Source organism: Euprymna scolopes, chromosome 13 (assembly GCF_053919585.1).
Source record: "Euprymna scolopes isolate OS-2025 chromosome 13, ASM5391958v1, whole genome shotgun sequence".
Taxonomy (NCBI): domain Eukaryota; kingdom Metazoa; phylum Mollusca; class Cephalopoda; order Sepiida; family Sepiolidae; genus Euprymna; species Euprymna scolopes.
In genome coordinates, this window is record NC_136494.1 from 42,366,604 (window position 1) to 42,383,468 (window position 16,865).

At 31.1% G+C, this 16,865-nt stretch overlaps 1 protein-coding gene across 2 annotated transcripts in view; it reads left to right on the plus strand.

The window, feature by feature from the left end:
- The window catches only part of LOC145291994 (uncharacterized), a 115,381-nt gene extending 98,748 nt beyond the window's left edge, over positions 1-16,633 (plus strand). Inside the window, exons 33-34 of one of the 2 annotated variants that reach the window (XM_080137970.1) lie at positions 379-444; positions 16,076-16,633. In XM_080137970.1, coding sequence (XP_079994096.1) covers positions 379-444; positions 16,076-16,497 — 488 coding nt within the window. In that variant the 3' untranslated portion in view covers positions 16,498-16,633. The remainder of the gene's footprint in view (positions 1-378; positions 445-16,075) is intronic. The other variant, XM_080137971.1, reaches the window with a different exon arrangement.
- The last annotated feature ends 232 nt before the right edge of the window (positions 16,634-16,865 follow it).

Here is a 16,865-nt window from a genome sequence, read left to right on the forward strand (position 1 = left end):
ACTATATTGGGTGGTTAATGTTTAAGAGAATTGAAAACCTATAAGTTTTAAAGAAAAAATGGCTTGTGTGCACATTCAAAAGAGCAAGTTTGAACATTAAAATTCTTAACACTTTTTCATCAAAAATATATTTGACAAGAATTATCGTTTAATGTTTTGAGGTCAGTTTGAAGACAATAAATTTATAAGAGTCTTTCACTTAAGTCGAGTATTATCAAAATTTATATTTTAAAAATAAACATACAAGATGGTTTTTTTTTTTTTTTATTATTATTACTGTCCTTAAAAGAACAAGATGTTCTAATAACTACCTTTTTAAAAATTGTTTTCAACATTTAAATATTTACTTTTTTCAATATATTTACATTTTGGGTACAGATAATATCAAGGGGGGTTACACAGTTGGCCTAAAGGATACAATCACAGACGATGGAATCCGCTATGGTGAGTCCCAATAGCATCTGAACTATTACGTTCAATTACATACTAATAACCATTGGAAAAAAAATATGAACTCAAAACTTTGGCTGTGGGTAACCCTAACTCGTTTTGTGTTTAACTAACTGTATGCAATTGTTGAAAATCGATTTATTTTTTTGTTTTCTGCATTGAATTATCCAAAAGGTATAAATATCACAAAATAAATAAATATAACATACAACAAACAGACAAGTAAAACATTTATACATTGTCATATTTGGTTTAATGTCTGTTTTAAATTGTAGCATGTGTTGGAAGCCATTTATTTATGAAAATCGTTTTTTATTTAGTTATGGAAAATCCTAACAAGTGATCTTGTACTCTAACTCTCCTGAACACTAACCTAGTCTAATAACACTAAGACAATAGTGAGAATGGTATAATATCCTATTTTTTTTTTTTTTTTTTTTTTTTTTTTTTTCACTTCACTCAGTCATTTTTAATTTTTTTTTTTTATTCTAGTTTACTAACATTTACTAATCTGTCTTTGTATTACTTATTTTAATCTATATTTTATAGTCTATACTCATGGTCACTTCTGCCAAAATCAAGGTATAGTATTATTATTGTTTATAGATATAGAATTTAACTGAAAAACTGGATTTCTTGTACAGATTTTACAAAGTTTAACAATTTTTTCTTTGTTATTCTTGAACAAATCATCTGTCAAGTTTTGTATAACGGCCATTGCAAAGGTCAACTGTTGGTTGACAAGAATGATTGATAAGTTGTGATCCCTGCATCCTGACAAATGTGCCAGACAATATGGCTTTGTTTAATTTCATCCATTTTGGTTTTTGTTTTTCGTGGGGATTTTCACACTGTAAACAAGCCATTAGAAATATTGCCGTCATTGTGAAAAGATTAACATTTTAAGCTGAATCCTCTGAAACGATGACCTATGAATTCCTGTTTGACTGAGAAATTATAGTAAGATGTTTTTTTTTCTTTGCAAACCTTAATCTCAAAATTTTTATATATTAAATGTTTGTTTTGCACATCTGAAAAAGAATTGTTAGTATTTGAAATCATATTTTATATTCAGAAATTACAGCTGTCGCCTCTTACAATCAACTATAATTATGGGGTGGGGGAAAGTATATATTGTTTTGAATGCTAATATTTAGTTAAAATAAATTCTTTTGGACTATTAAAATAATTTCCAACACTGATTAAAATACACCCCCCCCCCCCCCGGGGGGGGATTGCAGCTAGTAATTCACTTCTATTCATTCATTCACACTTTTCTCAATAACTACACCTTGGATTTTAAAATTTTACACAAACATTACTCATGGTGAAAGTAAATTTTTTTACTTGTGGAGGAGGACCTTGCATGCTTGGCTTGCTTTTAATTTGTTTTAAAACATAATGTAAATTATAAGTCTATGATGCCAAAGATATAATTAAGTTATGGTAATATTTAAAGCTCTATAAGAAAATCCAATAACTCGCTTGATAGAATCTCAAACCAAAAATCTCTAGGTTTCAATTCCCAGTCATGGCATTTGCTTAATTTGTTGGGAATTTATTTACTACTTGTACAATATTTTCCGTTCATAAAAATACTTTGAAATGAGACAATGTATTACTGTAGAAATTTGCAATAAACGGGCAATATTTTTATTTATTTACAAACTTTTTTCTTGTAAATTTTGCAGTCACATTTGTTTGCAACTGTTTCAGTGCCACAACTAGGATTTTTTGGCATAGGATCTACCAGTTGTTGATATTGATCAAAAACTATAATGGAAAAAAAATATTAATCATTGTGTGTGTGTCTAATAAAAAATTTTAGCCCCTCACCCCCTCCGATAGTGGTGGGGGTAAACCCAAATGATGGAAAATGCTTGCGTTTGGCTAAATAAGTGATAACAAATGCATAGATTTAAAACCAAAAAGAAAAAAAATAGAAATTTCCCCCAACATAAATGAGAGGGAGTGAAGACTTCACCTTTTTTCACATGCACATTCAACAAAAAAAAAAAAAGTTGTATTCAATGTAGGTGACACATTTGGCTACAGTACCACCATTTGCTTTTACTAATCTAATTTAGTTGGAGGCTGGCTAATTAACTTTTTGGGAGGGTGCAGGTGAAATTAGTGACTATGGGGAAAGGTGGATGTGTAAACTCAAATAATGAAAAATGCTTTAAACAAAAAAAACCCTTAAAACATAAATAAACCCACATAGAAATTACTAGCAATTTTAATTGGTCCCCAACAAAGTAATTCACTCCCATTCGTCTGTTAGTTTGTTTGCACTTTTCTCAATAAGCTTGGATTTTTTCTTTTTAAATTTGCACAAACATTAGTTATAGTGAAAGTAAATTTTTCAAATGGTGGCGCATTTGCTACTTCTGCAGCAGACTGTGCAGAAAGATTTTGTTTAGTAGAAACCTATTACTATGGGAGGGGGGGGGCTTTCTTTAAACAGGATACCGTAGATATTGAATTTAACTTGGAAATCTTATCTAAAATAGCATGGTTCATAAACTGGAGAATTAATAGATAAAACACAAATGTAATCGCCCTGACAAAGAAGAATCTGTTTTTTAAGGGTATCAGAAGAGTGTTGTCACCTCGACCATTATTTACATGTTTAATTATATTTTTAAAGCAGGAATAAATACACATTGGATGTTTAAAAATATATCTATAATATATCTATATTATTTTTATTTATTAAATATTTGTTTATTTAACTATCTATTAAATTAGGCAGTTATGAGTTCGATCCTTGTTAAAAGTTTAGTAATAATTCTGACGATGGGTGATACACAAAAACATGTGCATGAATAATTTTTATGCACATATAAAATATTTAATAGATACTTAAAAAAAAAAAAAAAATAGTTAATAACAAAAAAAAAATCCTGAAAAGGGTGTGATGCAAATAAAGAGCAGGTAACTCTTATTGCTAATAAAAAGCAATAACAATATTTTGATACATCGTATCCCCCCCCCCTCTCCCCCAAAATCAACTAAATCAACCCAACTATAATCACGCCAAAATAGACTTTCTTTGAACAATGGAAAAAGTTCAATGTAATTTTTATGGCATTTTTTGTTTATTAAATATTAGTGAAATTACAGAATAATCAACAAAGCTCTACCCTAGTTTCTAAATAACATTTCAGATCAGCACAATCTGTAAATTGCAGAACTACAAAAGAAGCATCAGCCCTATCTAAAATTTAAAAGAAAAGAAAAAAAAAAAGCTATATTCCACTAAAATTAAAACTCCAACTGAATCGATTACCACTTACCGTTAACTGTCCAGAAGTGAATAGTCTTATTATTTGCAGATATTTTTAGGTAATTTCAATGTAAACCCCCAACTCCATCCCACTGCACTTCACCCCAAGTAGAATTCATGATACTACTCTAAACCGACTCCCCGACTCCCTTTTATTTATTTTTATTCAATTTAGTTTGGTGGGGGGTAATAAACAGATTTTTTAGGGTCCACATGCTTTTAAATAAGGCTTCTGTTTTAAAATGGAACTGATTTCGGCTTTTGTAAATGAAAATAAATTGACTTTAATATACTTAGACAAAAATAAAACAATTCTATTACTATAAATCGTTAATAATATAGAGCTAATTAAGAGTTTTTTTGTTTTTTTTATGTGAGCTGTAAATTATGTAACTTCTGTAATATAGATTTCTTTTGAATAAACAGTATAGTTAGAAATAGTGATAGAATAAAAGGGAACAAAATTCCATTTTGAGTGTTAAAATCAATTTGTAAAACTGTATTTTTTGAATAATCCAATTATAAACAGATACACAGGAATACGACTTTATTAATGGATATGTTTATGTGTATATAAATCTCCAACACCGCTTAATAAGCAAGCAGTTGATGATCCTAGTTTTCTATTTAATTTTTTTTCCACTGTTAAATTCCCTTTTGTAAATCTAATTTTAGTGCTAAACTTTTTATTTTGTATTTTTATTTATTTTTTTATTTTTATTTTTTAATATAAAATATGCAAACCTTCTTCATACTATACAGTGCGTGTATAGGCTGCATTTTTGATTAAATAATTAATAACTATAACAAATTGTTTTTTTGTTTTTTATCGATCCTTTCAATACAAGGAGCAAGAAGGTATTCTAAACTGCTTTTTAAATAGCTTTAATCGAGTTTTTCAATAGATTCACATATTTTAATTTTTTCATTCATATGGCTGACTCAGGAGTTGAAAATATTTGCATGTATGATGAGTTCTTGTTCATACTTTATTGTCCTGCTGACTTGTAAGAATGGATATAAAAAAAAAAAACTAAGAATTGTCTCTTAAATTGGTACTCTTGCAGAATTTGACTCGGATCTTTGGGATTTTCTGTTAATTATGGTTCAGACTCAACCAGCTGTCACCAGATTAGGCCGAGCAAAATAACAAACACAAACAAATTTCAATACAAACAAATCTGAAAAAAAAAAAAGAAAAAATAGGAATACAATAAATAAAAAATAACAAAAACCTACTGTAAATTTACGGAATATATATATATATAGCGTCATTTTGTATTTATTTACTTATTTATTTTTTTACAATTTTTTATCAACAAAAGTTTTTTTTTTAAAGATGAATGTTTTTTTAACCATAAATTATTAAATTGTAAGTACAGTTTTTTTTTTTTTTTTTTTTTTTTTTTTTTGAGAAAAGTTTTTGTAAACAAGTTTTTATGAGAAAAGATAAATGATTATGAAACCCATAAATTGTTAGGTGAAAGTACAGAAAAGTTTTTCAAGAAAATTTACAAATTATTTAACAAATGTTTAAATAATAAACATAAAAAATACCCCACTCCATCCCTATCACTCAAAAAATAATTCTAAAAATTACATTTTTTTTTTATTTAAAAAAAATAAATAAATAAACTAACAAAAATGTTGTTTTAACATTTGAATAATGCTCAGCTTAATCCGGTGATTGCCGGTCGAGCCTGAGCCATAATTGACGGAAAATCCCAAGGATCTGGGTCAAATTCTGCAAGAGTACCGTTTAATCAAGTGTGTGTGTATTATATATACAGTATATTATACAGAATAATCATTCTTACGTACTAGTTTCCGTTAAGCAACATTAAACTTGGTTAGTATTAAATTAGTGACCATTTAGGAATATTAGATGTTGTATGCGTTCTCTGCATCTCCTTGCCACTGGAATCAAACAATGCTGATTTACGAGGAATGTTATTTGAGATGAAGCAACTATTGCTTCACAATTACACATGTATCCATCCTTACAGCGAATATCCATTGTTTCTCAAGACTAAATCAAGCCATGACATTGTATATGTGTAATCTTTTGATTTAACTTAAAAGCCTAAATTCCATTGCTTGTTTATTACCAAGCAATTAAATTCATTAAAGTTAAAATATGTCTGATATACACACTGTTGGAAGGTTGTGTTATGAAACGGCTAAATCGTGCTTAATTCTTGTCATATTGCATTTTCTTTCACAATAATTCCATTGGGGAAAGATATGAATGGCCCTTTTCAATTGTGGATAAATAAAGCAATTTGTGTTATATCATTTTGTTTTAGCATTAAATAATCCCAAAATATTTTCTGTATGGTTAACCGAGCAAATTACAGAGCGTGCTAGTTTTGTTGTTGAATTAGAACATGTTGCTCACCTACAGTTCAATTTTCCCCAAGAACATGATTTTTTTTTCTCTTTATTCTATTTGGGTGGTTGTTCAGAAGTTTTACTCTTGTGGTACAAGAGAAGAGCAGGTGCTAGTAAAATTGTAAAGATTAGGAGTGTATGACAGAAGTTCAAGGAACTTCTGCTTTTACTCATCAGTAGAGCGTTACCATTGTTGACTGAGTACATGCTGTGATGTATGGAAATGAAATCTAGCTACTTAGGGTTGGAGAGAAATGATACAATGGATGTGTAATGTAATGGTTAAAGATAGGTTTAGGTGTGATGAGCTCTGAGGAAGATCAAGTTGAGATATGTGTGCAGAACAGAAGACTAGACAATATAAGATGCATTTCAAAACAAGTGCTTCAATGAAAAAAATGGAATAGTTTTGGGATTATTTGATGCAGAACAATTGAGGTATAAAGTCCAGTTCACAAGGAAAGCTTCAAAGCAAGTGATAAGGATGGACTTGAGAGAAAAACTGATGCATAAAATTTGTCCAGAGATAGGTTAGTTTCAGAATTAATTTCTAAAAGCTGTAATATGGATATTAAATTGAATATGATGATACGGGTTGGAGGTTCCTCTAAAAAAATTTGCGGGGAGGGGGTACATTAAATTCTATTTCTAAAAGTTGTGTGTGTGTGTATGTATATATATATATATATATATATATATATATTTATTTGTGTGTGCGAGTATATTTAGGTAACAAGGCATGTTTGCTTGAATACAGTATTTTCCTATTTTCATTTTACTTTTCTTTATTATAATATTATTTATAACATTTATTTAGGTTGCTGATGGTATGTAGTAAAGTGATTTTGTGTCAGCCATTTTTCCTCTAATGCTTTCAATCCATGATTGACAGAAGAGTATTTTTATTCTTGTTAAAGAGGCTCTTTTCAGTTTCTTTTTATATGGATCATTGATTTTATTTATTTAAGTTGTTTGTCAGGGAGAGAAGGATAAGGAAAGGGTGTGGTAGTCTCTCTCGTGTGTGCATATATATATATATAAATATTTTTTGTGAAGTACAAAATTTTATTATGGCTATGTAAAGACTAAAGTTAAACTTGTTCGAAAACATTATTTATTTAAGATTGTGAAAATAAAAATGTGTTAGCTGACCGGTTTCGAAGCTCGCTCAACAGAGCTAAAATCGAGCTTAATTACGTTTTAAAAAGAGAAGGGGGAACAATGAATCGGAGATGAAAAAGTAGGGGGGAATATGTGTATATAAAAAAGGGGGTGAATTAGTTATTAAATAGAAACTAGATTAAGCCCTAAGAGATTCTCTTTTTGTTTGCAAAGAGAAGGTCTCAGAGTCTTAATATATATAGTTTCTAGAATTCTAAGATGGTAAAGAGAGTGCGACTTGCTAAGGATGGGAAAAAAAGTCTGCACTAAAATTCAAAGCGCAAATGCGATTATTTATAAGGTGCTCTCCTATAGATGAACCATGGGTATTGTTCAAAACGTCCGAAGGTAGGTAGTTTCCATTTCGAGTTTTGGATGGAACATGTTGTTTTACCCTATTATCTAATCTTTGAGACGTCCGCCCGACATAGCGCACACCGCAGCTACGTTTAAATAAATAAATAATAGAATTGTTATGGTGGGGGGGAAGAACGTCTTTACAAATTGAAGACAAAATGAGTTTACAAGAAAAAACAACACGGGTATTTGATGCAAAGTAACATTGTTGTACGACAGAAGAAATTTGCTTGGCAAATCTTTCACTAACATTACCTAGCCAAGGTAGGCGTAGGTAGATAGGGCATTTGTCAACAGATGCCTGTTTAATTTTATTTTTAATAGTAGATTCCACGATTTGCAGTGGAAAACCATTATTGCAAAGAGTCTTGGTAATAAATTTGACTTCATCATTTAATTTGTTATCTGAACATATCATACAAGCTCTATGGATAAGAGTGTTGATAAGATTATATTTTTGTTTGGTGGGGCAAAAAGAAGATGGGGGGGGGTTAAAATTAAAAAAAAAAAAAAAAAAAAATGTTTTGGTAGGTAAGTATGAGGATCGAACCCGAAGCCTTGAGGCAAAGTTGTAAATTAAAGTGTGAAAAAAAAAAATGTGCGACGTTAACCATTGTGCCACAGCGAGATGCTAACGGAAACACGTTTGAATTTATTTAATTACTTGGATTTGGCAGGTGCACGTTTTAATGACTTGATGAGGTCAAGTTTGACTGTGGGATAGTATTTCATTTACTGCAGGAATGCTTTTTTTAATTTTTATTTTCCCAAGATGTTATAGGGAAAAATAGACTAATCCACATGCGGCGAGCGACAAATGTTGAATATTCATCTTCCCGAAGTCGAGCAAATTAAATAGACAGGCGAGCTCCGTTAACTCTGAGATATTACTACGATTTATATGTGATGTAAAAAATTTTAAGAAGTTGTGAACCGACCGACCGCTTCTCTGAAAAAGCCTTTTGTAGACGTACAGAAAAGGCGAACACACATGCATACATTTTCGCTTTTATATTTATAGGTGATAGATTATGAAATGGAAGGGTTGTAAAGAGATAGCTTCAAATTTTGGGGTATCAAAACCAAAGCAAAATATGATGAAAGTAAAAATTAAAATAGCTAAACCCCATAATTTATTATACCATACCTGTTCACACTGAAACACTTATCACAATATTCTGTGGATCTATATTAAAAAACATTGTTAAACTTTGTGGCATATTTCCATTCTATGGAGGTCAAGCGCGAACGAACACTCCATAATTTTATTATACCATATTTCTTCAAACTTGTTGGTTCTTGATTGGCAAGAGACAAAAATGTTCAAAATAAAAGGCAATTTTCAGACTATATTGTCTTTTATTGAATTAAAGATGAGAAAATGAAACATTAAATCAGAACATATTTATTTACAACATGAATTATTTGTTTTTAATGCAATAATTTTTGTACATCTATTTCCGTTTACAAAAATGTTAACATTTTCTTTTTGTCTGGCTCTGCTTAAAGCAGCATGTAACTAGCTAGGTTTCTTTAGATAAATCAATATTTATCTGTTTATCCCTGTGTATTGTGGTTGCAAAAGCAGATGTAAATTTTATTTTTGTATAAGTATCAAGAATTAGTTTACTATCTAACATATTGAACAGTTTTCAATTCAGTATATATTCATCACTAATTACATATGTTTATTCTATCAAGGATATTGATGTGACAGATTGAATTGAGTATGTTAGGTATTAACCTCTGTGTGAAAGGTGATTAGCATATGTACAAACATGACTATTTATAGCAATATCAGAAAATGTACCATTCGGCACTGGATAAGGCATGCACTGCTACATGACAGTCATAATCTTTAAATCATGTCCATCAAAATTAAACTTATGATTAAATTCACAATAAATTTTTCTGTTAAAATGATAGTTTAATATTTTTGTTGCAATTCTATATTCTAAGAAATCGCTATTTAAATCCGACTCTTAACAAAAAATGTCAACATGACATGCCTGCTAGCAGTAAATGACTTTTTGCAACTATGGTCAGGATCTGTTCACATTAACACTTATACAGCAGTTCTACCAATTAATGGCATTTCATTTTTTTTTCTTTATTTATCCGTCAGGCAAAAGAATAGTCTTTGCCATGGAATTTGAATGCAATATGGGTGTTATTCCAATCAAAAGTTAAAACATGTGAAAGTCTTTATAGTACAAAGCTAAATGAAGATAAAACCTGTGTTTAAACACAGGTTTTAATGGCCAATTTATTAATTTCCTTTTATATAAAATTTAAAGAGAATTTGTTAAAGACTTTATGTATGCATCGATAGAAATGGTGATGGGCACCGATAACATGAAATTTTGTGTACCATGACGCACACAAAAATTCATAGCAAAACATTTGTGTATGTTCAAACTGACTTACAACAGTGAAGTATTCATTCTTTTATTTATCTATTGGTGCACTCTATAAATATTAAAACAATATATAACTACTTTTCAATTTTCTTTTTCAATAATTATGCAGAGTAGGTAGTGCTGAAATGTTATTTAGAAAGCCATTCTTAACATGGCGAAGGTGTTTTGTAACTATTCTGTTCTTTCACCTAACAATTTAATAAACAAGATACCATAAAAATTGAATTTTTAAAAAATGCATGGTGTCTTTCTTGCATAAGCACTTTTTTTAATATCAGCATTAGTATTTTGAATATAATTTTGTGTATTTTTTATGGAGCCTTCAGATATTTTATGACTTTCAGACATACTATATATTTTTCACTAACTGTGAAAATATACTAAACTGCGTTTTTAAAATGTATTTATATTAGACTATTAGAGGGAAAGGCAATGAATCCTGTCTAATTTATAATAAATGTTTTCAAACAATAGAACTTAGAATAAAAATTAAATGTTATTTTGTTGCCGGTGAAATCCTACACTCTGATCTCAAATTTTGAATATTAATATTAGCTGGTTCAACTTTTTGCACAGTAAACTGATTTGTCCATGAATAGGGAAATCAGAAAGTTATCAAATGGATATATTTTTCAATTAATGGAAAAATTTGCCACAAATCATTGTTTCAAAAGTTTTCAGTATGTTGAGAATTTCACAATATTCTGCAACAACTGGATACATTGAGAGTGACTGATTTCAGAAATCTTGCTAAAATTGAGGAACTAGGAAAACAAGAATTCATTGTACAATGAACTGCAAAACCTGATTCCTACAAATCCCAGTACTTTGAGATTATGCTTGCTACAGACCTCCAAAGTGGTTGATAATGGTTCACTGCTTATATTCTTCAGTCATGATGTTCGTTTGAAAGTCATATATAAAAGTGAAAATACAATACTGCAATTTTTAATGATGGGACATAATTAAATGTGCTTGAAAACATAATTGCAATCTATACAAAATTTCCTTTAATTTGATATGTTAATACTTTCTATGAATCCTGTCATGGTCGCCATCTTGGATTTTTCATGGTGTGATGATGACAAATAGTAATGTCCATGAGAATAATACTTCATGTCATAAAGCCTCACCCACCTTTTTTTTGGCTGTTTTTTATGTTTCTACTTAGAGTTGTTGAAATTAAATTTAAATATGCAAATTAATGTGTTAGCTCGCAAGTTACTAAGTGAGATGGTTGTAAATACAGCCATCTTAATCTTCAAGGTGTTGTGATAATGTGTTTAAAATTTCATCTTCAAAGATTTAAACATACAATTTTTTTAAAGATGAGTAGTTGTGTAAATTCTGCAAATTTTCTTATCATTTTTAGTCACAAAGTTTATATTTTTGAATAGGAGTGATTTAAGGCAAAATGTCCAGTGAACCATGCATCTTCTGATAATTTGAACGGTCATAACTCCAGTTCTAATGGATCAATTTTGAAAAAAAATAAAGACCATATTTGTTTGTTTTTATGCTCTTTTCAATAATGCTTTATAAAGAAAAAAAAATGATCTGGTATTGCTACTGTATTTGAAAGGTGATAATGTGCATACAAAGATGTTTTTGAAAGATGGCAATTTAAACATGTATGTGAGGGTAGAAGAGAAATTCCTTGTTTTGTGAAAAAAAAACAAAAAACAAAATCCTCACTTTTGGGTTACTACCTGCTCTATTCAGGATATTAACCATTTTGCATTATAGTCTTATCAAGGAGATTAAGCACTTCTGTAAGGAAGTAGACATCTAAAGCGCTACTAAAATAAACCCCCCCCCCTCTCCAGAAGAGAAATCATTTAAGTGATCAGTGAAAAAAAAAACAGTAGGCGTGCAAAGTGCTACTTAAAAGCACAATATAAATTAAAGATGCCTCCAGAGTACTACTAAACTAAGTGTTTTCCTTGCCTATCTTTGAAGTTAAAAGCATACAAAAAAGATTTCACACAAAATATTTTTTTGTTTGGTTTCAACATGAAAAGTTTACTTGAAATGTCATGATTTTTAAATTTTAGGCTGTGACAAATTCAGACTTTTATTATAATAATAGATTTATTTTTTAAATATGTTTAATATGTTGTGACTTTTATTAAATGTTATTTTGTTAATGTTAAACTGTATTTTTATTTTTTTATTTTTGTATAGTTGGATTGTTTTTAGTAATTTTAATATTTTTTGCAATTATTTCCGTACTTAATTGTTGTATTAGTGATTAATATACTTATTTCAGCTTTAGTTTTTTATTATGAGAAATAATTTGTGAATGGCGCTGTTTTCCAACATGTGAGATGTCTGGAGAGGGTTGTCATGAATTTTTGGATTAGTTGAGAAGATATTCTTCGAATGGATAGGAGAATTTGTATATTACACTGGTTTCGCTCAGTGTCGGATTAATGGTATTGTTTTTAATTTAATTAAGTTGGAAATTTGAAATTTCATGTAATGCATTAATCTTTTTATTTTGTTCGAGTTTCATGTATTGTTTTATTAGGTTCATTATTCTATCATTTAGTTTATAGTTGGCAATGGAATTGGTTTTGTAATATAGCTGGAAGTTATTATTTTTGTTAGTGTTGAGGTTCATATTCTTATGCATAGTTTATTATAAAGTTTTATGTGTTCAGCGACTTTTAATAGGAAAATTATTGTTTATCAAAGTTTGTTTTAGGTTTTTGTAGAATATTTTCTTGGATGTGGAAATATGTGCATGGGATCAGATAAGTGTTATTTTGTATTTGTGTGGACATTTGCTGTGGTAATTTGAAAAGTTTGTTGTTCTTAGTGGTTTTTATGTATTGAGGATATATGTTGTGTAGGATTGCTAGTCAATAAGTACATCTATAAATGGAATTTTAATGTTTAATTCCTGTAAGAATGCAGTTGGTTTCAAGATTTTGCTGGAATTTCTAATGCCTGCATATGCTTCAGTGGCAATAAAAATATTATCTATCAATATCAGGTTTGTTACATCAGAAAATGATTAATAACATTGTGAAATTGTAGTTCTAGTTTAGATTTTCTTTAATCTCTATATATAAAAGCGAAAAACAGTCAATTATTCCCCCACTAACAAACAATCATGAGGTTGCTTGCACGGCAACTGACAAGGCTAATCTGCTTGCCAGTCGGTTTGCCTCAAACTCCACACTGAACTCGGTACACCACTCACTCCCTGATTTTCCTCTGCGAACAGACGCCACACTTGACGATTTGAAAATCACCCCTTCTCAGGTACATGCTATTATAAAAAACCTAGACACCTCAAAAGCATGTGGACCAGATCTCATCCCGGCTGTGCTATTAAAAAAATGCTCTGCCGAGGTTGCTCCAGTTCTGTCCAAACTTTACAATAAATGCCTTAACGAATCTTGTTTTCCCGACTGCTGGAAACCGCCTCTGTGGTACCAGTCTTCAAGAATTCTGGTGAAAGAACTGACCCACTAAATTATCGCCCCATTAGCCTCCTCCCGCTTTTCGCCAAAATATTTGAGTCCTTAGTTATTCAAGCCCTAGTCCAGCACCTAACAGCTGCTAAAATCCTGACTGACAAACAATATGGATTCAGGCAAGCCCGTTCAACAGCAGATATCTTAACTGTAGTTTCTAAACGTATCTACCGTTCATTGGATAAAACAGGGGAGGGTAGAGCGGTGGCCCTTGATATATCTAAGGCTTCTGACAGGGTATGGCACGATGGTCTTCTAAGGAAAATTAGATCATATGGAATCACTGGAAGAATTCATAATGTAATTAAATCCTTCTTAAGTAATAGAAAAATCAAAGTTGTCCTCGATGGACATACATCCAAACAATATGACATAAATGCGGGAGTACTTCAGGGGTCTATCCTTGGGCCTCTATTATTCCTGATATTCATAAACGACCTCCCTGATAATATTGTTTCGGAGATGGGTATATTTGCCAATGACACCACTCTCTATAACAGATATGAGGGGAAAAAAAATGAACACATATCCAAGGAAATGGCAGAAACACTAGAGGACGACCTCCAATCCGTAGTGGAATGGGGACAAAAATGATTGGTCACATTCAATGCTGCTAAGACTAAGCTTGTTTCCTTCAATAACTACAAGAAACCTTCTCTACCACCAATAGCAATGGCCAAGAACACATTGCCTGAAAGTACTTCTTTTAAACTCCTCGGCCTAACGTTTACAGAGAATATGAACTGGAATAGATACATTGAGAGCATTGCCAAGGCTGCTGCAAGGAAGGTTGGCTCCCTCTACCGTGCTAGAAAACTACTTACGCCTGCCAGTATCCTATACCTCTATAAGGCAACCATTCGCCCATGTATGGAGTACTGTTGTCACATCTGGACTGGTGCATCTGCTGCTTGTCTCTCGCTCCTAGACAGGGTTCAAAAAAGAGTCGCCAACCTGATAGGTCCTGAACTGTCATCTAGGCTTCAACCTCTGTCCCATCGACGAGATGTTGCATCCCTCTGCCTGTTCTACAAATACGTTAATGGTGAATGCTCTGACGAACTGCAAACACTTGTACCTCCCTGACGTAACTACCCCCGACAAACCCGACAAGCTACTAAGTCTCATCCCTTTACAGTAGAGATCCCTAGGTGCAAGAAAGCCTTTTACTCCAATAGTTTCTTCCCCAGAACTGCGGGTCTTTGGAACTCCCTTCCGGGATTCTGCTTTCCCAACTGCAATGATATGCAGAAGTTCAAGTGTAATGTTAATAAACATCTTTCTACTCTTCTCCCCTCATAATGACCCCGCTAATTAATTCCCTAATAGTAGCCCCCTGCTTCAAAGTGGCACTGTGCCTTGTTTGGGGTGAAAATTGAATAAAAAAAAAAAAAAAAAAAAGCGTGTTTGTATATCTCGCAAAAACTTTCGACACGGGCCATGGATTTTTGCCAGATCACTATCATTTTAAAGTTCCAACCTTCACCCGACAAATATCGAAAATTGGCCAAAAATGTTCATTCCTTTACCCTAAAATCAGCAGTTTTCTACAGGGATGGGGGAGGGGGGGGGTCAGCAAAAACCGTCCTCTCATGACAAGTTTGGTTCTACGCATGCGTCATACGACATCGAAACATGATTTACTTTAAATATTTGAAAAAGCGACACAATTTCGTCGACGTCGTCTTAGCTCAGTTGCTTAAAGCGCAGCCTCATTATATAAAGGTTTTGGGTTCGAATTGTGGTGTGTTTCTTTTTTTTTTTTTTTTTTTTTTTTTTTTCTTTTTTCTTTTTTTCTTTTTTTTTTTTTTTTTCTTTTTTCTTTTTTTCTTTTTTTTTTAATTTTAATATTGAAATGGTTATTTAAGCCAGTATTTTTTTTTCTGTTTCGCGGTTTCTTTTTTTGTTTTTCCGATTTTTACATTTAACATCGTTCGTTTGCCTTACGTTAGTTTTTTTTTTCGATTTTTTTTAAGTTTTAAAATATTTACTTTGTTTATTCTTTATGTTTTGATTAACACCCCGCCCGAGCACACACACACACACACCTAAACACCCCGGGCAACGTCGGGTACCCCTGCTAGTGTTTAATAAAAGAAGCCTACATGGATACTTCATTATAAAATATCAAAAATCCATTTGAAAAAAGATTTATATTTTAAATCTAAGTTTCTTAACTTATGTCTTACTCCACAATATATGGGAGAGTGGGGTATATTAAACCATGCTTTTAGAAATACCGGATAAGGATTAATAAACAAAGCATTTCAGTTTTTTATTATGGATTTTGTTTTTAATTCCTATAATAATGTGTGTGTGTGTGTGTACACACACACATTTTGTTTTTGACTACATGCCAAATCTTGTTTTATTTTAGAAATTAACAATCGTAAATTATATAAATAAGCTTTACATATGTGGATGTTGTTTTCCAAATGAATGATCCCCATGGTGAAAGAATAATTCTTGTAGATTTAATGTGAACCAGCAAATATAAATAAAAATTTTCTTATTTATTTCAGGTGATGATTCTGCAGTTGAAGATGATGTAAAGTCAATTCTGGAAAATTCCGGTGCTCTGTTGGAAGAAGTGGAGAAGCTTTCTCAGTCTGTTCAAGAATTGGAAAGCAGTCCTCGCTCTCCAAAATTTGTCCGCAAACGCCCTGAATCTCCTGAATTAGAAAGCACAGAAGGTTTTGATGTCGATCACTTGCAACCAAACATGGCTGCTGAAGGCACTTCTAAAAAGCTGGCATGTTATGCCGATGCAGCAGTGCAGAAAAATCTGCAACTTTTACCCACTTTAAAAGACTTGTCTGTAAAATTCACTGAAAAAGAAATTCAAGAACTTGCTTGTGAAGAAATTCATGAAGCACATGAATGTCTTCAGCAATTGTTCCGATCGATCATGAATGCCGTAATTCCTGGACCAAATAAGAAATAAAATGAACAAATTTTGCCATAATTTTGACCAAATTGTGTCTTTAAAATCATGACTGTATATATATATATATATTAATATAAAAAAAAAAACTAAAAAAAAACTACATTCTATCCTCTCTATGAGATAATTATTCCCAATAAGATATGCTGTAATAAACATGAACTTTAAAACACTTGAAATAAAATAAAATCTTTATGCATTCTGTAATGATAATTTGGATCTGTTGTGGATGGAGGGTTACTGAGCCTTTTTTTTTTTTTTTTAATTAAAGTAGAGTATTTACAATGTTGACAATTCTTTTCTAAGTAAAATATCAATTTTTTCAAACTATTATAATAACGGATTAACAAATTGTCTATAAAATTTAT